The sequence below is a fragment of the Acinonyx jubatus genome, chromosome D2 (assembly GCF_027475565.1).
Source record: "Acinonyx jubatus isolate Ajub_Pintada_27869175 chromosome D2, VMU_Ajub_asm_v1.0, whole genome shotgun sequence".
Lineage (NCBI taxonomy): Eukaryota > Metazoa > Chordata > Mammalia > Carnivora > Felidae > Acinonyx > Acinonyx jubatus.
In genome coordinates, this window is record NC_069393.1 from 63,504,057 (window position 1) to 63,525,129 (window position 21,073).

The 21,073-nt window shown below is 42.8% G+C and overlaps 1 protein-coding gene across 4 annotated transcripts in view; it reads right to left on the reverse strand.

Moving 5' to 3' along the window:
- The window catches only part of SORCS1 (sortilin related VPS10 domain containing receptor 1), a 502,497-nt gene extending 482,281 nt beyond the window's left edge, over positions 1–20,216 (reverse strand). For 3 of the 4 annotated variants that reach the window (XM_027063022.2, XM_015082978.3, XM_027063021.2), the window contains exon 1: positions 19,414–20,216. In XM_027063022.2, the coding sequence (XP_026918823.1) occupies positions 19,414–19,971 (558 nt within the window). In that variant the 5' untranslated portion in view covers positions 19,972–20,216. The remainder of the gene's footprint in view (positions 1–19,413) is intronic. The other variant, XM_027063024.2, reaches the window with a different exon arrangement.
- Between the last annotated feature and the right edge of the window lie 857 nt (positions 20,217–21,073).

Consider the following 21,073-nt stretch of genomic DNA (forward strand, 5'->3'; position numbering starts at 1 on the left):
TACTGTCTATCCCTACAAAGTCCTCTCAACCATTAGTGATTCAGTGTAAATTCCAGTTTCAAATGTGGCTTCTCTCCCAGCTCTTCCTAAATACCACTTCAAATCCTTCTTATTACTATATCATAGGTAGGATAACATTTATAGGTCCATAAAATGGACAAGACCTTTGCTATTGTCCAGTCTGGCATTTCCATTTGGCAAAAGAGAAAATAAACCCCCAAAACTAAAATGATTCATGTTAGGTACCCCAAGAATTTGTGATGGAACTAGGGCCACACCTGGACATTCTGAATCCTACCACAGGCCTCCTTCTAGCTAGTTTCTGCCAATGCTGAGGCAATGTATGTTTCCAAAGGTGAAGACTTAAGTATATAACAAAAGATATCACTAACTGATCACACACATTTTGTGACACGCTGTGTGCATTGGCCCTGCCCTCTGCAGTGTTATCTTAAAGAGGACGTGTGAAAATCACAGGGCACAGTCAGGCACTCAGCTGCTCATACTATGCCTCACAAATGGGCTCAATGGACAAATGAATTCTATAAGTCGCTTTCTAACCAGCCCCTCTTTTTCCAATGTTTTGTCCATCCAATTCATTGTCACCGTATTTATTCTTCCAAACTTAAATGCTGATCACGTCACTCCCAAATACATTCAGAACAAAGCCCAAATTCTCCAGTTTGGTTTGCAAGGCCCTTCAGGTTATGACGACAGTTTGCTTCTCTAGCCTTATCTCCTTCCCCAGCCTCCCACAGAGTGCTAGTGGCCCTCCCTTCCATTCATGGGCTGTTCCCTCTCGTGCCTCTGACTTGCCACATGTACCAGTCCTTCCATGAGGAGCATATTTTCTTCACTGCTTCAGCTGAAAATTCCTATTTATCCTTTTTATTTACCAGAGACATGATATGTTACCTCTTCTTGGAAGTCTTTGCTGATGTCATCACCTCACCCACCCCCTTCTGTCTAGATTCTTCTCTGTAAATACCTGTGTATTGCACATGCCGAAAGAATTTTAACCATTTATCTCCCCCATAGAGGGCCAGCCACTTCAGAGGAGGACTACTTCTGTATTCTCAGCCATATCAGAAAATTAAGCATATGGTAGGATTTCTCTGGTGCTACAAAAAAAGGCAAAGAATTAGTACATATAAAATAAAACCAGGAGGCAACACAGTCCATGTTTTCAACTACCACACTCTCTTCCTCTTAGTAAGTCTTTACTGACCACCAATGATATTCCTGAGAATCAGAATGGTCGGCTACAGAGCTAGGCACATGTTGACCCTATCTCATCATATAAAGGGATATACCCATGTGGAACACTGTCTGAGTTTAAAGAGAGCATAATCCTACAGCTAACTTGTCCCTGCCAAACAAATAAGAGCCCTCGGCCTTGCCTAGGTGGGCACTCAGCAGTGAGTGGCTGAAGCCTACGTCAAGAGCTAGGTTCAGCACTGCCTCACAGAGAACAGCTCCCCCTGCTGAGTTCCTCCACATTCCTCTCACCCTTCTGCATAGTGTTGTGTGTAGGTGTGGTCACAATTTTTGAGAAACAATAGCTTCACAAAAGGGACAAAGACATTTTGCATCCAGTCTCTTGCCCACATTCTGTACATGATTATAAGGATATATGTGTAACGAATAACCACACCACCTCTTGAAAAAGAGCAAAACAAAAAGAAATGGTTATTTCAATATGCCACGACTCTCTGTAGTGCTTCTTTTAAAGAATTAAGTTATCAGGGTGCATGGTGTTATTTAATCTACCTCCCTCTTCAGCCAGGCGGTGATAGTCTCTATCTTCCCGTGGATAAGGGGGAGGTATGAAAGCATTCTGATTTCTCTGCTCATATCCATCCCAAAACAATGTGATAAACACCAATGTGGGTGGGAGGTGGTGTTAAAACATGGGCAAGCAATGAATAAAGCAGATTGTTTGGTAGGAAAATCTTGGGCAAACACATTAGGCATTTCTGGATGGCACAAGATATTTAAACTACCAGGAATAGTGAAGTGAAAGTTGCTGAATTAAATCACCTACAGAAGTAAATGAGGAGACTGGAGAGAGGCCAGAAACTAGCAACTTATGGGAAGGAAACATTTTGTCAGTCATCCCAGACGGGCACATTGCAGAAATGGTCTTGTCTAAAGGATGCAAAACCCATTTACTATTCTGGTTTTCTGTCTCAATTGCAGTCGAAATATTGCATTTTAAGATACACTGTCCAACACAAAATCACTGTGCAGGAAAATTAAGTAGCCCACACCAAGTGTTTTAACAAAGAAAGAGAATAGGTCTTAATTAGAAACTCAGGATTTTGCAAGCAATTTAGCATAAATAAAATGCAAGCAGGCCTAAAAATAAGGAAGTCCATTAAAGACACACAAAAAAGTTAGCTATAGGGTAGTTTTAATAATAAATCAAGGTCAGACCGTTCAAATGTGTCTTGATTGAATTAAGGCGACTTAGGTGTTAGGTTGAAATATAGCAGTTGCATACAACACAATCTAGTTTAAATGGCCCCTGATTTAGAGAAAGAAATCAAGGACTCCTTCTTAAATAGATAGGATCATTTCCACATAAGAAAAGGAACTGCTGTAAGAAAGAATCCCAAATTATTTGTTAAATAAATGTCACTTTAGCTCTACTTTTAACTAAGTGCTATAGCTGCATTTGAAATAGTTTTATAATTTTTCTCCATCTATAGAGAAAATCTTTGCTTAATCATATAGCAGGGGCAAGCATTTTTGTTTTCATAGAAAATCAGCCGTATGGTTTTTTTATCTACCTACATAATAGAATTGGCTGCAAAGTTGGAAAACAAAGCAGAGACACTGAATGAGACACTGTCCAGCTCTATGTAGAGGTATGGCTGGTGATTTAGATATAAAGGCAGAAGCAGAGATGTGTATTATAAATGTCCTTTATTTATACAGTAATTTGCCAAAGCCCGTGACAAAGAGAACCCCTAAGTGTTTATATCCCTTTAGACAAAGATTTCTGTGAGTATATTATTTTAACCATGACAACCAGAACTCTTCCTGTTGCCTGTCAATGTTTAAAAAATGTTTTCCTAGATACTTTTTTTCAATTAACTCCTGAGGAATGCATAAGCTTTGGGAGTTCTGAAAAGGAGTCTTGGATCATAATCTCTCCACAGAGAGTACATGGATGGACCACCAATCTCTAAGCTCCTAGAGGGTCAAAACTCTGCTGGTTTAATCACAAACAAATTCCCAGTGTCTGGCATATGCCTGATGTGTATTAGGCACTTAATAATGAATTACTACATGAATAAGTTGAATTTACCAAAAAGATGAAATGTTCTAGTGTTCCAAATGTCATGAATAGATGCCATGAATATAATGTCAAAGAACTGAGCTTTTTAGACCATAACTATCTGGATTAAAATCCAAATTCTACCTTTTGCTATCCTAGTGACCTTGGGTGGGTTATTTACCCTCCCGTTTTTCAGTTTCTTAATTCTAAAACGAGGATAATGACAATGCCTACTTGCTATAGCTGACACGTGTATTACCAAGAATAGTACCTGGCACACTGCAAACCCCTCGTAAGTGTTGACTATTATTTTATCAACTATTGTCTAAGATCTCGATACGTAGGAGTCCTTACCCACCTTTAATTGAATTCCCACTCTGTCCAAACTCACTTGGGAAATCCACCAACCTTCAAGGTACCCTTTCAGGTAAATGTGCCTGAAAAAAACATGTCCATTTAATCCATAATTCTTTTCTCATTGTCATGGTGCTCTTGGTTCAGTCCATTATCACAAATGCAATTTTATCTCTCACAATGCAATAGGTCTTCACCATTTCTCAAATGCTCTGGCTTTGCTGAGACTACTGTATCATGGGGGCTGGTTCTCAATCTAGCTCCTTAAATTAGGAGCATGAAGTTATTTTCTCCCTCAGGCCCGAGGCAATGGTAGCCCCTACCAGCCATCAGCACATCTTGGCAGCTAGAACATCAGACTTCATTAAGACACATCCTTACCCTTCATGATATAAGGATGCTGTAACTCCAACACAACTTGATTTATTTGATTTGAATTTATGTTTTCCCTCTCAATCTCTCCCTCCCTCCCACCCCCCCCCCATCTGTTTCTATGTCTCTCTCTTTCTGTGTAATTTTGGGTCATTTTATTCGAACGATTTGCATGAGGCAATCCAGACAGTTTATATATCATGAATCAGGACAGTGAAAAATATCCAGATAGCCTATCATTACGGTGTCTCAATGCTGACCAGTAACCTTCTTTATCAAAGAAGGCCAATGAAATGATCCTATACTGCTTTAGTGTTCTGATATTTTAATGTACATTTATCAAGTACCTCCTGTGGACCAACTACAAGAATAAAAAATGAATAGAATGGAGCTTTGTCACATTGACTAGAATCTAAGACAGTGCTTGGAGAGAGGCATAAAGAGAGTAACTTGGCACATAAGATCTCTTCTTATAAGATGCAGGTATCTCAATACTTCTTGGAAGTATTGTGGAAATTCTCAGAAAGGAGATGATAGCCAAGCAATGACTTAAAGAATGAAATGGACTTAACTGGGCAGAAACAAAGCTGATTAACTTTCTTTCTTTCTCTTTTTCATGGATGATTAAGTTTCTAAGCAGAGGAAGTAGTATGAGCAAAGGGACAGGAGCAGAGAACGAAAGGTCTGCATTGGCAGTGAGAATTTGCAGTGGCTAAGAGTATGTTCGCCTTTGAGGCAGGAAAGAGAGGGTGAAAGGACCATCTTCAAGTTAGTATGCAGGTAACAACTTCGGTATTTTCATTGTGCCTCACTGCTTATATTCTCTCCAATCTCCTAAATCAAACAATGGCAAACCTTTCTCAAAAAGGGTAAGAGGATAAATACTTTAGACATTATGAGCTATACAATCTGTCACAACTACTCAACTTTGTCATTTTTGCCCCAAAGCAGCCATCAAAAATACGTAAATGAATGAGGATGGTTGTGTTCCAATAAAATTTTATATCAAATTATTTTCAGGTGTCATGACCCATCATTATTTTTATTTCTCTTAGCCACTTAAAAATGTAAAAACATATAAAAAATAATAAAAATGTAAAAACATTTTTGTGGGTCATATACAAACAAGTGTTAGGCCAATTTGGTACACAGGTCACAGTTGGCTAACCCCTGCCTTAAATAAACTACCTTAAATCCCACATGCAAAAGAAAGATAAACTAATGCCTCTCCCTAAAATGGTAATATAACCGTTGCTTCTTTACAGATATTTTCAAGACCTACATTTAGGTTGAGTGAGAGGCACTTGGGCACTTCCATACTTGATGAGCTTTTAAAGCAAATACGATTTTTCCTTTTCCTTTCCCTAAGATTTTAATCTAACTTAAATGAATATCAAGGAGAGTCTAATATAGGAAATGAGCCTTAGGTAATTGGCAGAGAACTTGTCTTAGTCCATTCAGGATGCTACAAAAAAAATACCATAGACTGATGGCTTATGAACAGCAGACATTTCTTTCCCACAGCTCGGGAGTCCAGGGAGTTTAGGACCCAAACACCATAAAATCCAGTTTCTGGTGAGGGTCCACTTCCAGGTTCCACAAATGGCATCTTCTTGCTGTGTCCTCACAAGGTAGAAAGGGTAAGGGAGTTTCTTAGATCACTTTTATTAAGGCACTAATCTCCATTCATTGGGGTTCCATCCTTATGACCTATTTGCCTCCCAAAGGCCCCACCTCCTACCGCCATCACTTTGGGGTTACATATCAACATATGAATCTGAGGGTAGGGGGTGGGCAAGGTTGCATTCAGACCAGGGTAGAGTTCGTCTTATTATTTGAGGATGGTCATTTATATGTCTCAGAGTATATTTATGCATAGCTAAAAAGCTCATTCTCAAGTCATTTCTGCCTGAAAAGGATGAAATTCCTGAGTCATTGAATCTACTACAGTAGCACAAAAGCTGGGTCAAGATTCCTAAGTCACAATACTCCAAAGCCAGATCTGGACCTTGTAACATCATCTCAAAGCTCAGTGTGACTGAAAATTCAATGCACAGAGATGGTGGAACTCAAAGGCTATGGAAACATCTCTTCAATTGATCATGGGCTCGTGATCCAGTTCTGAGTGCACACGTTTCCTGTATCTCTGGCCACTCTGTGGCCTTCTCTTACTGCCTTGAGTCATACTGCAATCTTAAGTGGTGATCATCCAACTCATCCTAATGCACCCAGTTCCCCATATTGATTTGGGAAGCATGTCCAAGAGAATGACATGAACACCAACTTTTAACTCTTTAAAAGCAGAAATATATACAATAACCTTGAAAAAATTCCATCATTGCTTAACCAAATTCTGTGAATAGAAAAGACAGAAATACCTTGAATCTGTGTGTGTATGTATGTATGCATCTGTACACATTTGTGTACAAGCATACGTGGGTACACAAAGATTCAGGGGAAAAACTTTCCTCTTTTGGAAAATCAAGGTCCTTTGGTCAGGGTGAGGCCAAGCACTTAACAGACATTTTAAACTGGGGAGTCTAATCTGATATTTAAACATACCATGAGCCTAGGTTCCAAATAACTTGGACACTGAGATGATGGAGAAAGACAGTGCCATTCCTGTTACAGCTTGTTGACCACACTAGCAATCTAAAATGAATCCAAGACCTAAGATTTGGGGAGTTTAAAAGAGTTAGGAGTGGCCTATTCTGTCTGCAAAACTCCTCATGTTGTGTAAAGACCAGCTTAAATGTCACCTCCCTTTAAAGCCTTGCTTCCCACTCTCAGAAAGAATTAGTTGTTCCCCACTCATCTTTGCTCCCATAGCACTTTGCACAAAGCTCTATTACAGCTATTATGCACTTATCATACTAAATTGCAATTTATCTGTTTATGTGTCTGTCTACTTCCACCAGAATATGCGCCCTCAAGGGCAAAGGGCAGGTCTTATTCAGCTCTGTATTCTCAGACTCAGCACAGCGCTGACACAACAACCACTTAAAACATGTTTTAGTATTTTTATTATTAAAGAAATGCATGCCCCTGTTAAAAATTCAAAACAGCACATTCTGGTATAAAAGGAAAGGTTACAAGTTGCCTTTCTACCATCCAGACCATCAGTTCCATCTCCCACAAGGAAGCACTCTTAAGACATGCTTAAAAGTGCATAAACACTACACACACCCCTTCCACCCCACACCCAGCCAACCAACACGAGTGGTTCTCAAAGCTACCACACACGTAAGATTGGCTGCGTCTGCTGGCAACATGACAGGGTTGGGTATGGACCCCCCAGAGCAAAGGCCAGGGAAGTGCTGTTGCCAAAGGACAAGGGTACCATGAGACTAGGACTCAGTTCTGTTCTGCATTCTTGATGAGCTGACAGTGAGTTCTCTCCACTCACTGGTATGTTTCCTATTTCATCTCTCACTTTCTTTCTGTGATTTACTCCACGCTTCCATGTCTCTGTTACAATTCTTTGTCTCTCCATCTGCTTTTCTCTGTCTCTGGTCTGTCTCTTGCCTCACCTTCTCTTTATCCTCCTCTTTCTTGGTCCACCTCTGCTGTCTCTGTCTTTCTCTGTCTCTCTCTTATTCTTTCTATCTCTCAGCTTCCACTGTCTGTCTCTCTTCGGTTTCTTTTTCTTTGTTCTGGAGATGTTCTTCCATTCAGCTCTCACAATCAGTAAGCATCCTTACAGCAATATCTAATATTCCACTTTTGAGAGTAGAGACTTAAGTGTAGTACATCAGTGTTTAAGCAGTTGTGAGCATATGGGATGCACACATTTATTATGTATGCGCTCATGTGTACATATATGATTTAGAGATGGAGACTAAGCTCAAGACAGAGATGAAGATTCAAAATGGAATGCATGTTCTTTTAATGGGAACTGAAGCTACTACAATTTCTGGAAGGGGTTGTCAGTTTGGTGAAATGGCCTCAGATCTCTCTTTCTGGGATCAGCAAAGGGGAAGGTAAACAAAAGACCCGCAGGCCCCTGCTGCTGCTCACCCGGAAGAGAGACACAGAGTGATCTTTCTACTTTGCAAAAACCCTGGGCACTCGCTCTCTCCCAACAATAGCGATTGGAAGCAAATCAGGCAACTTGAACGTGGGCTCTTTGTTTAGTTCAGTTGCCTGGAATTCAGTTCTAATGAGGCCAAGTTCAAAATCTCCTTTGCTCACTCTTATGTTTTTCATTTTTCAAGTAACTTTTAAAAGTAACTCAAGCAATGTATATTTACTGAGAAACAACAGCATAACTATGGACAAACAAAAAGCATCACCTATAAAGCCAACATTCATTATAATCACAGGAAATGTTTTGAATCATACCTTTCCTCTTTTGTAATGGTATTTTATAGCATACAATAAAATTTTGAAATCATTGAGCCCTTCCATGTTCAGGTATATTTCTAGAGGCTTGAGATATATGAGGGAAATGCATAGACAAAAAACCCCACGGACTTCATGTGTCTTATATTTGTACTATTTTTCAATCTATTTTTCCTTTCTGGTATTTTGTGGGTGGTTTCCCAATTATATACTTATATATATATATATATGTATATATATATATATATATATATACATATATATATATGTATATGTATATATGTGTATATACACGTATATATATGTATATATATTTACATAAGCAATCTTTTTGTGGCTGAATATTCTACAACACGCGTAAACAAGATCATGGATTGTGTAAGTGAAAAGCCATTTTCCCCAAGGAACAAGCAAACAAAATAGTATAGTTACTAAGGGCTGCTGGCCCCAAAACATATGACTTTGTGTGCAGATTTCAAGCTGAAAATAATCAAAGTCCAAAAGACTTGGGAAAAATCTTTGACCTTCCCCCTAACTGCCAGAAAGAATCTGGATGGAGGACCTGTTTCAGGAAGGGTGCTATCACCATAGACAACTACACTGTAATACGAACTAAGTGTGAGAGACAGGGAGGAACCTAGCAAAGCATTTGTTAAAATTCCTCTCTGTATCCTATTGTTTCTACGTGGTTCGGAAAATATTTCCTTTACTAAACATTTGATCTTCTTTATCTTCCTGTAAATTGTCCTCCCCCACCCCCTTTCAAGTCTCAGACCCATACCCCTTTCTCTTTAGTTCAGGATGATGTATATATCCCATTCTGCTTTACCGTCTTTGGAATTTCATATTTATGTGGATTCCCTACATGTAAGAATACAATATGATTTTCTCCTGTCATTCTGTCTCATGTCAATTTAATTCTTAGACAAGAACTCTGAAGGGTAGAGGAAAATTTTTCTATCCCAACAACAGCAAATATTAGTAAGCAATTTGCAATATTGTGATTTATAATAAATGTATATTTGATCTTCATTTCATCATTGGCACCAAATTCCGAAGACTCTTAGAATTTCCTATATGATGAGAGAGATAAAGGTGTCCTTTTTTATGTTAATGAGATGATTGTGGGACCACACCTAAGGATGGGAGCTGGTTGCCAGGAGAACCATCCACCTGATTGGAAGGTTGCGAACTTTTAGTCCCAGTCCGTAACCTCTGAGGAAGGGAGAGGGGCTAGAGGCTGAACTGCTGGCCAATGATTTAATCAATTGTGCCTATGGAATAAAGCCTCCATAAAACCAAATAGGATAGAGTTCCAAGAGATTCTAGGTTGGTAAACATGTTGAGATTCAGGGAGAGCAGCATGCTCAAAGAGAACACGGAAGCTCTGCCTTTTCCCCAAATCTTGCTCAACGCATCTCTTCCATATGGCTATTCCTGAGTTATATCCTTTTGTAATAAACTGGAAATTTAGTAAGCAAAATGTTTCTCTTGAGTTCTATAAGCTTTTCTAGCAAATTAATCAAACCCAAGGAGAGATTCATTGGAACTTCTAATTTACAGCTAGTTGGTCAAAAGCACAGGCGACACCCTGGGCTGTGAATGGCATCTGAAGTTGGGAGGGGGTGGCAGTCCTGTGGGACTGAGCTCTTCACTGGTGGACTCTGAGGTGCTGCCTCTGGGTACATAGTGCCGAAGCTGAGTTGAATTGTAGGACACCCACCTGTTGTCAGAGTTTTGCTTGTTGGTGTGGAAGCCCCCACACCAACCAACCAACACACACACACACACACACACACATTGGAAATCATGTCCAGACACTTATTACAACTATTATGTGCAAATAGCTGGAGACATTGAGAAGGATGACAAAAGCATAAGACAGGGTCTTGGACTCATTACAAGAAAATGTAGCTGAAATAGAAAAACATAACTGCAGAAACAAGAGTATTATCATGAGCAACATATTAAAAACACCATTTAGGTCATACTTGAGCATTAGTAATACTAGTACTAATACTAACAAAATAGTGATAACACCAATAATGATAATAGCTAGCCTTCAATGATTGGTTGCTATCTGCCAGATGCCACTTTCAGCACTTTTGTATCTAGTGTCTCCTTTAACCAGTAAGAAATCATATAAAAAATATAGCGTTATCGTTACCATTTTACAGCTAAGGAAATGAAGGCACAGAATTATAAAGTTCACGGATCTAGCACACAGCGGAGTGGGAACTCAAACCCATAACTAAACATTGTGTTCTAATTAAAATAATGTACTCTTTCAGCCACTGAAGACATGGTTTGCCCGTGGTCATCTGGACATCCAGGAAAGATAACTGCCTAGGATATATTCAGCGATAAAAAACATCACCATCTGGCAAAAAAGCATCATCTTCTTCCTGGGGAATCTGCACCGTCCCATGTAACTGTCTCTCATTCTCCTAAGGCACCTTGTACCAGGTCTTTCCCACAGGGGTCACAGTTTCCGTGGAGAAGCTGATAAAAAAGCTGTGGGCTCCAGCTCACCACAGGGAAAGGTGAAGCATATTGACACAAGGTTGTACAGACAACGGAAGGGGTTCATAGACCCCAAAACTCACACATGAATTTTAGGAAAATGATTTTCAAGCTTTATAGACTTCCTAAGGGAGCCTGTAAAACATAAAGATTCCTAGTCCCCATCAACAGATGTAAGAGCAGGTCCCATGAGGGCAAGCTCTTTAAGAAATGCTGCCCGAGGTGCCCACAGCTGCCCAGTTTAGAATTCCCCCATCAACTCGGCAAAACCTACGTCAGGGTAAACATGGATACAGATAGATTTCTAAGCAGGTGACAACCATGCCTAAAATAGCCCTTTCTCCCCAATGATTCTTATCAAGAGTGTATTTTGGGAAGTGCTAAGACAAGGGGAAGGCCTATTGCTTTCAACTCCCCTCCCCTCCCCCAAAGACCCTGAAGCAGAAGGATCTATAGTCCACAATTCGGTGTCTCAATAGCCTCTGCTACTCTGGTTAGGGAAAGATGACTAAAGGCATCAATCCATTGGCTTCAGGGCATAACATGATTAGTTGGTAGCTTCTGATAGCATGATTTTTATTAGCAGTTTCTTTAAAAAGTGTACATGTTGTCCATACTTTCACTCAAGGTTCATTAGCCAGCAGGGAGAAGCCAAACAGCACATCCCACACATCCTCCCAGAATAACAAGAAGACACGTTTTAATAACCCCAGGAGAGCCACTCAAGGGGACGGATGGCCCTTGAGGCTTTGATTGAGCTCTGTCATGAAGCAGCTTATTACTAAGTAAAATATATCAGGTTGGTGCCCTGATCAGGATGATATGATAGGGAAAAACCCTGAGGTGGGGTCCTCATGCCAAAAGTTCCCCTACCATCCCTCTGCACTGACTTGTGAAGTTCTTGCTAAAGAAACTCAGAACTAAACCCTTACAGAGAGTCAACGTGATCAAATGGAAAATGCTTTAGAGCCAGAAAGGACAAAATTCCAATTCCAGCTGTGCCACCTTCTAACTGGGTAACCTTGCCCAAGCAAGTTCTTTAGGCCCTGACTTCCACAACTCTAGAATGAGGACAATAATACCTCATTTGTATCACGGTGGTGGGAAGATGAAGTTAAACAGTGTGATGCTCTAGAAAGTTCTTTCAGGGAAGCTTCTCACAAATTTGGTGGTTATTTATATGATTGTCAAGAGGGGTTTCTGTTATAATCAATATATCTTGTCTGGCTATAGAGAGCTATCCCTAGTGTTCAGTGAACTCCCCTTTGCTCCATTCCCCCACCCATGCCCCAAAAGTCAGAATAAGCAGTGAAGGCAATAGCTGAGAACTCTGTTATAATCTTTGAGCCAATAAACCCCATCAGTATCAACAGGCACCCTTCAATTTGACTACCGCTGCTCCCAAATGTTGACACGTTAGGTTCCCTTGACTGAGATCACACTTACTATTATTTTAAACTACATTTAATCTGTATCAACCAATTAAAGAGAGGAAGAAGTGGGTATGCCCCTCTTCTCCCTCAAGTTCCTTCTGCAACTAGCCCAGTTGTAAGTAATCTTACCTCTCAAGTCCATTAGCCGTGGAATATGGAGGATGGGTTTCTGCCAGAGACCTTGCTTGCAGAAAGCCCCATCATCTGTCTTTAAGGTCCCCTTTTAAAGGTTTAAACAATGCCATGAGCCTTCTGATGAGGCCACCTGCTCTGAAGCCCAGGACAAATCACTTGAATAGCTGAGCACAGAACTGAGGATCTCCATGGCCAATACCCACACTTCTTCCCACAGTGGAAAACATTATGGACACAGGTGCATAGGCCTCAGATAAACCAAGGGGCTAGGATGTAGCTGTGTTCTAACTCTTGCCTGTGAAAAGCCAGCAGGGGGCCAAGCCAAGAATCAGTCACATGGTGTGGCAAAACACTGTTGACTCTCTTCTTCCACTAACTGACCTGCTTAATAGCAGTGCCTTCATTTCCCTACCTGAGAAATGTAGATGATATTTGTCTTTCTTATCTCATAGGCCCATGGGGAGAAAACCAACTGAGGTAAGGAAAGAAATGTTCCAATCTTTGAAAGCTGAGGCATTTTGCAAAGGAAATGGCTATAAGGGATCTAAAGTGCTGTAACAACATTCAGGAGGGCTATAGAAACAGACACAGTATCTCTTATACACAGGGAAAATTTCATGTAGGATTTCCTACAGAACATTCGTGTCCTTTTTCTCTCTACTTACAGTTTAGAAGAGGCTCTGTTCTTTCCTTATGAACTTTGCACAGTAAGGTTCCACTTTGTTTCTTGCCAACCATCTGACTACTCGATCCACCCCACGGAAAACAGTGTGCATGCCCCTCCAGAGTAACCACTCCACCTCCACGGAGCCCGGCTCCACCTCCCATGTGCCACACTTATTCCCTGCCATCCCTGTTAGCCACTGCACTGACACCATTTGGCTTGTTTCCTCCCTAGGACACACAGATGCATTCTCCACCCTTTCTAGCCAGAGATATAGAAAGGTAATTGAGATATCCACAAAGACAGAACAAATATTTTACGTATGTTGAGGGACTTAACATAAGCTGGCAAGGAGCCAAATTAATTTACCCTCTGGGCAGCCTGGCCAGTGATATTTCTGACCAAGGACTTAAACAAAACAAAGGCCTTTAGGGAAGACTGTGTGTGGAAAATGTCTATGTAAAAATGAAACAGTGATGACTCCAGCTGAGATCTAAGGTGCCAACAAAGGCAATCGTATCTTTCACGTATCTTTCACGAAGGTAAAGAGTGCATCTTTCAGTGACCACACAGGTTTTATTTTCTTTTGGGGGGGCTTGGAATATACCCAAAGACACTAGAAGATCAATTTGCATATCTTGGCTTAAATCATATTTTTAAAATGATTTCTAAGATTAACACGTCAGTTAAACATAGTTTACATTTAAAGTAGGCTAATTTATTGGAACACACAGGAATATCTACATCTCTACTCTTGACCTTTACTCTTGCTATCCATTCAGTTCAAAATATCCTTGTAATAACCTCCATCTCTTAATAAAAATTTTCTCTACATTTCAAGGTTCACTTGAAGTACCTGCTCCACCAGGAAGTTTGAAGGCCACCCTAGTCAGTAGATGTCTGATTCTCTTCTGAACTCCGATAGCATCCTCTGCCCTCAGTGGGTTCTCAGATTCTGTTACCTCTTCAGAGAACTCTTTAAGTACAAGACGGAAAGCTCCTTGAGGGCAGGGAATAATTACTCCCACCTTTGGGTGTCGCTGCACATATATCTGTATTAGAAGTGTCTAACAAATATTAGGACTCAATATGTATTTGTAGAATTAAAAGTCAATACGACAGTTTGTGCAAGCTTCTTAGCACAACGCTGCCACATGGCAATCTCTCCTTGGAGGTGAGCAATTTTTATTCTCTTAGATAAATCATTAAAGAATTATTAAATAAACAATTCCATCAGGTTTTGTGCCTTAGTCTAGGAGTTTCTGGGGTCCCTTCATAAAAAGATGTGGATAGAGTTCCCAGAGTCAACATTTATGTCATTTTCCTCTAGAAAACCCCATTGAATATATTAGGGGAAACTAAATTCCCAATCTCATATGAATCAATTTTGTTGTCCAAAGATACAAAGTTCCTTAATGAGAAGATGTGACACAAAAAAAAAAACATAATAAATTAGATTTTGCTGCAAGTCAACATTGAAATGAATGCCTGCTTATATCTCAAATGTTTTGATTTCCTATGAATGGATACACATATTAACCATAGAAAAAGGAGGAATCATGTGGAACAAAAGGCTTGCTGCTTACAGGTCAAGGGTACAGGTCATTTTGTCACTCATGTGTCCCCAACTCTCCTAGTACACTTAAATGTAGTAGGTGCACAATACGTGCAGGCTGAACAAACTATTAAGCTACTTCTAACCTGTAAGAGATTTCCATGGCATTCTAGTCTATCTGCATCATTTTACAGAGGATGAAATTGAGGCCACATAGGACACATTATGACTACATATCTAGTTTGTGTACACAGTCGGGACTATAACTCAGCATTCTTATCCACCACTGGAGAATTATTTATTAAACTAAAATAACAAGTAGCATTTGTTGAGCACTTACTATGTATCAGCAACTTCATATACATGATATCAACTGTTCAGGAAAAAAGCCTGCAAAAGCTGTGCTATCCCCGTATTTTAGTTGAGGAAGGCGAAGCTCAAAGAATTTAAGTGTCTTGTTCAAGGCAAAGTGTGGTAAGCAGGAGACCTAACACTCAAACTCCAATCTCTCTGCTTCCAAACCCCCTGCCTCCCGTGTCACACCACATTAACGTTCACTAACAGCACAAAGCACCGATCAGAGAAGGAATTATGTGGGCTTGTTAGAGAGAGCTAAAACCCTTTATCATTTTACTTTAAAAAACAAGCCAAAAAATGTCTAAATGTACAATCAAATCAAGTGTTTACGTGCAACCTCTCTATAAATCAGATTTAGAAGTAACTTCGAAAAGGAATCTGTTCCTGAAGAACACTAGATCTGAGAGCTGAATGATGGCAGGTTACCTCGTGCTCAATGAATCACCAGGTGCAGATTCCATGTCTCACTAAAGACGAAGAGGTAGGCGGATAAGAGAACGAGCAAATCACTACTTAAGGTAAAGAGTGCAATGTGACAGGCACCTGTTAAAGTCCTTGCTTTTCTACAGGTGGAGCTTACAGCTAGGACTGTGCCTTCCTCCACCATCATCTGAAATCCACCCCGAGATAGGATGATTTAAAATTCTGACTCCAAAAGGCCTGAGTTTTTCTGTTCTACCTTAAAGTATTTAAGACCAGCCATTCTGTGAGGTTGGGAAATCAGCTTACTCAGGGTTCCAGCCCCTATTTGACACTGACCTTCTGTAACATCTTAGCAATTCATTCAGCTTTCTAGAGCCTCGGTTTTTCTTCTCTATGTAATGAGAATAAGAATATCTCCTCATAGCAGGTCTGTGAAAATTAAGTGAGGTGATGGAAGAGAAGACATCTACCCAAAACCTGACCCAAGTTGGGATTCGGTGTATTCACTAAGGTTCCATGGTAAATGTCAAGTCCTGGAACAGCTAAAGGCCTCAAGGAGGTACATGGAAATCAACCAGACCATCATGATCTATGACAAATGCAGCATTAAAGTATCAGAATGGCAAAATATAAGTGAAAGCCTCTGTTAACAAACCTTCTAATACTATTTCCAGTGAGAAAAGGACAAGGCACTAGGCTGAAATATCCAAGTTGACTCCAGCATTAAAATATGAAAAATAGATATTAACACTTGCCATTCACATATTACCTAACAAGGATTTTTATAAGGATTAATAAGTGTAGCACTTTGAAATTTCTTGGAAATAAGGAATAAATACATGCTTCATCACACATACATATACAGACAAATATATATTTTAACAAACTAAGGATTACTGTATAAATTTAGATCAGGGCACAGCATGCCTAGGATGAGTAGGGTAGGATGAGTAGGGTAGGAACAATATGTTCTTGCTTAAGACACCAAGCTCATGACAAATGATTCATCCCCAGCACCTTTCATGCCAAAAGATCCCCCCAGGTGTTCCACCAACTCCAGCAACACTTTCCATCAAGCTAGACGGCAGTGGAGAGGAATCACATCACTCCCACGGATGAGGCAAAACAGTCATGTCTTTACACAACCGCACAAGTCCAACAGCGAGGGGGCAGGAAGAAGGGAAGGAGGCAAGAGAAACATCCAGAATTCCTCACAAGTTTGACAGGCAGCCTATAATTACCACACATTTACACCTTCAAGGCAGGGGTTATTGTGATCAGAAACCCTACTTAGCAAAGGCTTTTAACTATAGGTCAGACAGATTCAGAGGATGTGTATTGCCTGTGGCCCTGAGCGGGTTGGGGGTGGGCTTAAGGGGGGGGGGGGGGCTGACACCTAACCGTGAAGAAAATGAGAGCTGCCCAATGTCACCCTCCAGTTTAAATTAGTGTATTTGTTTCCTCTGGGGAGAAATGAAGGGCTGTGAGTTGAGAGTTCCAAACAGGTGTAGTCCTCGACAGTCACAACCCGCTCATGTGTAACCTGGCACGTAATGAGCTGGCATTGCCCCCATTTTAGGGTTGAGGAAATTCACACTCACCATGCAATCAACTTGCCAAGAGCAAACCACAAATAAACCAGCATTAGAACCCAAGTCTCCACACTGCTTTTTACATGACAAAGTCACCCAGAAAAGTTTTTTTTTTATGCCTTCCTTCATTTATTTATTTTTTGTTTGTTTGTTTTTTAAACTTTGTCTCTCCTATGACTCTGGGCCAGCTTTGTTTTGTGGGACCTGGATAAAGACGATTGCTCTCCCTCTCTCTCTCTCTATACACACACACACACACACACACACACACACACACACACACACTAAAAAACCTGTAATTTGTGTGTAAAAAGGCAGGGATGGGGAGCAGAGGGGTTCCTTACAGAATTAAAAACTTCAAAGGGTAGAAATCTCATTAGCAACAGGGTTTGAGGGCTCAAGTCTTTAATGGGCACCACCTTGATTTCCTACATCATCTCAGATTTCCCTGCATGTTGGCTGTCCAAGCCCTGACCCTCATAAGCCCTACTGTGCTTATAAGCATCATTAAAAAAAAGAAAGAAAGAAAAAAGAAAAGGGCTGGCAGTGCGTGGCGCCATTTCTTAAATGGAGTTTAAAATTTGCCAAAGATGTACTCTCCTTTTCCAGCTCTTTCCAAGATCTTTCAAGAGATGAACTAAAATAGAGGTCTAATGGGTGAGTGATATTTTACAGCTTGAATTACATTAAAAGCCAGAAATATTTTGAGTCCAATGTCCTCCACTTCTTGATTCAACAAGATGTAATATGTTTGATGTGTTTAAAATCTCCCCTTAAAGCCAGAAGCTTTGAGTTAATCACTTAAAGCAGTGTGAAAGTTATTCAATCAGTTTAAGAAGATTCAAGTTCAAATTGGGGGATGAATTTTAGTGGTTATGATATGAAAGATATGATAGTTAAGGTAAGAAATGAGGGCAAGGGTCTCCAGAACTTTAACAGAAAGAATTTCAGCTTCAATTATTTGATTAAACCTTTCCTGAGAACTATAGAAAACCATGGCCTCAGTCGTGAGAGCTGAATTGTAGGGAAAACCTTGCTGATGCTCCCAGGACAGAGACACAAATACAAAATATTGTTTGTCAGGATTTGCCTTAATACAGTTTATATCTATATACTCAAGGAACCCATAATGACAGACTATTGTTTTCAAATGTTCACAACTTTCATTAAAAAGCTGACAATGAGCACAACTCACTGAAGTGGGAAGTTTTCTGGGAAGATTTCTGGCAATGACATCACAACTGAAAACATTTTGAAAGGTACCAGGCTGCTCAGAGTGTGCATATTACAAACGCTACAATCTCAATAACCTGATGGAAGCTGAAACTTTGATTTTTTTTCTCGTTTTACTCATCCTTGGTTTTTGTGTTCTTTTCTGCTTCATGGCAGCCTAGAGAACTTTCCACACTTTTAAATTATCTTCAGTTCTTCCCATCAAAGCTAGTTCTTTACTATTTCAGCTCATTGAAGTTTCCCAGGTGCAGTTTAAGTTGGAATAGCTACCCCAGATTCAGAACATGCAGGCTTTTCCAAAAATCGAAAACCTTCCCTGACATGGCCAAAGGTCCTGGACTGCACCCACTCTCCCTGGTGTCACTCTTCTGGAATCCAGCAATCCCCCTGGTCCCTTCCTAAAGGGAGGGCTGAGTCTTTATTTGTGAGCTTCTCTAGAGGAGGTCAGGCAATGGGGAAGAACAGGGGGTTGTTGTCACTGGGATATATCTGATCTTCCTGGGACTGATCATGCGGGGAGAACAACCACTCATTCACAGGCTGGAAAGCCCCAGCTCTCAAAACACACTGGCTGGTGCTGTTAGAAGATGCTAGAGAGTTCCTGTCCTGAAACTTGCATCCACTTGGTCCCCAGAAACAGAGAATACATTAAGGGCACCTTAGTTTCCACTACGTATCTCTTCCCTTGTGAGGAAGGGGGGGTTAGGAGCATTGCAGAAAAATAAGAAGCTTACGAATAAAGTCTTCTTGATCTGACTTGTGCTCACCCTGAGTCTAGCAAGTAAAGGGAAAGTCACTTAAAAGAATGTCATCCTGCCTGGAAATTTAACCCATTCACCTCCGCATTAACCCCCTCTGTTTGCCTGGGTCTTCAGCTCTGTTACACCCATAAGACCAGGAAACAGGTATCTGCCTGCCCTGATTGAAGCTTTGGGGGCGGGGGGAGGGGGTTTGAGAGGACTCTGATGGTGTCGTGGGTCTCCTGGTGGGTGACATTAACTCCTAGGGGAGGTGGGCAGGGAAGACTTTAGTTTGCAGCATCCCTCAAGTGCATAATCCCCGTTTCTCCAAATTCTCCATCAGATCACACAGCCTGCTTTTAACCCTTTCCCCCTGTCACCCCTTGCCCTCAGGCCCCGTCTACTCACGCTGCTGTTGTGGCCGGACCAGTGGACCATGGCTTGGTTGTGTGCTGAGTCGCCCGTCAGCGCGAACGTGGTGCTGGTCAGCCTCAGCTCCTCCATCCGGAAGCGAGTGGCTTTGTCCGGGTCCCGCTCCAGAGTCCCAGGCCCCGGCTGCCCTCCGTCCCTTAGCATTCCCCGGGGGCTCCGGCTCGCGCCCTCTCCGCGGTCTGCCTTCCCCGGTTCCGCTTCACTCCGTCTCCGCCGGCCAGCGCGTGGGGCCATCGCCACGGACGCCGCGGTGCCCGGGGCCCGCTCCAGGGACAGCGCTCGGTCTCCGGGGGCCACCGCGAACAGCGGGCGCCCAAGGAGGGGTAGGGGTGTGGCAGCAGCTCTGCCTCGCGGTCCCCGGCCAACGAAGCCCCCCGGGGTGGCAGCCCAGCGTGGGGCCGAGCCGGGGGGCAGCTGGGGGCAGCAGGAGCCGCCGCTGCAGGCGCCCGGGACGCAGAGGACCAAGAGCCCCGCGCCGGTGAGGAGCGCGCTCAGCCCGGCTGGGGAGCCGCCGCCGGCGCCAACTTTTCCCATCGCGGGAGCGGAGAGCAGCGGAGAGGGGGCCGAAGCGGAGGCGGCGGCGCGGGGCTCTCCGCCGGCGGGCCGTGGAGGGGCGGGCGCTCAGGACCCCAACTCCATCCAAGTTGGGCCGCGGAGGGGGCGGGCGGAGGCGGCGCCGGGCAGGTGGCGGCCGCTTGCCCAGGCTGGGCTGGTGCCGAGCGCGGCTTCGGACCGAGCGAGCCGCCGCCACGCGGGGGTGGAGCTCGACTGAAGTCACGGGCGGAGCGGGCGCTGGCGCGCTGGCGGGCGACGCGGGGGGGGAGGGAGGAGGGCGCTGCCGGGGCTCCGGGCGCCGCGTCCCGCTGCCGAGCTGCGCCGCGCGGGTGGCTGCGGGGACTGGATGCGTCGCCGACCCTCCCCTCGGGCTCGCGGGCGCTGCCGCCGCCGCTCACTCGGCGCCCCCGCGGCCGCGGTCTCGGGTCTCCGCGCTGAGCCCGCACGCCCCTCCCGTGGGGGCGGCCAGCCGGAGCTCGCGGAGCGCTCGCTGTGTTGGGGACTTCCTATTCCTGTTTTATTGTTTCTGTCAGTCTCGGCTGCTTTTTCCTCCCCCCGCCCCCCCCCCCCCACCGCCGGGCTCCTCCAGTTTAGGTGTTAAGGTTGGGTGGGCTTCTGGTCCTTGCCTCCTTAGTCTCCGTGAGTTGGCGTCTTGACCTCAGCTTGAGCAGAGCCTGCGTGTCCCAGCCTGGGGGAGATCCCGGGAAGGCAACAGCAGAGAATGATGTAATTAAATGATCCTATGGTGTGGTGTGGTGTGGTGTGGCGTGTGTGTGTGTGTGTGTGCGCGCGCGCGCGTGGTTAGGGGGGATTTTTCCATCAATTATTACGCTTAAATAGCTTTCCGGACCCCCTATAGCGCTCACTGTATTTGAAGCCAATCTTCCTGCATTTTGTGGGCGTATATCTTGGCTTCCCTAAGAGACCACAAACTCACTGAGGACAGGAATTGTGAGCAACTTGGAAGAAGTGACCAGTTTATTCTTTTTGCCATTTTTATCCTCGGTTCTCGCCCCACTGTCCTACGCGGTAGGAAATCTGTCCGTCATTAATGCAACAAATACCTGTTGTGAAACTATTC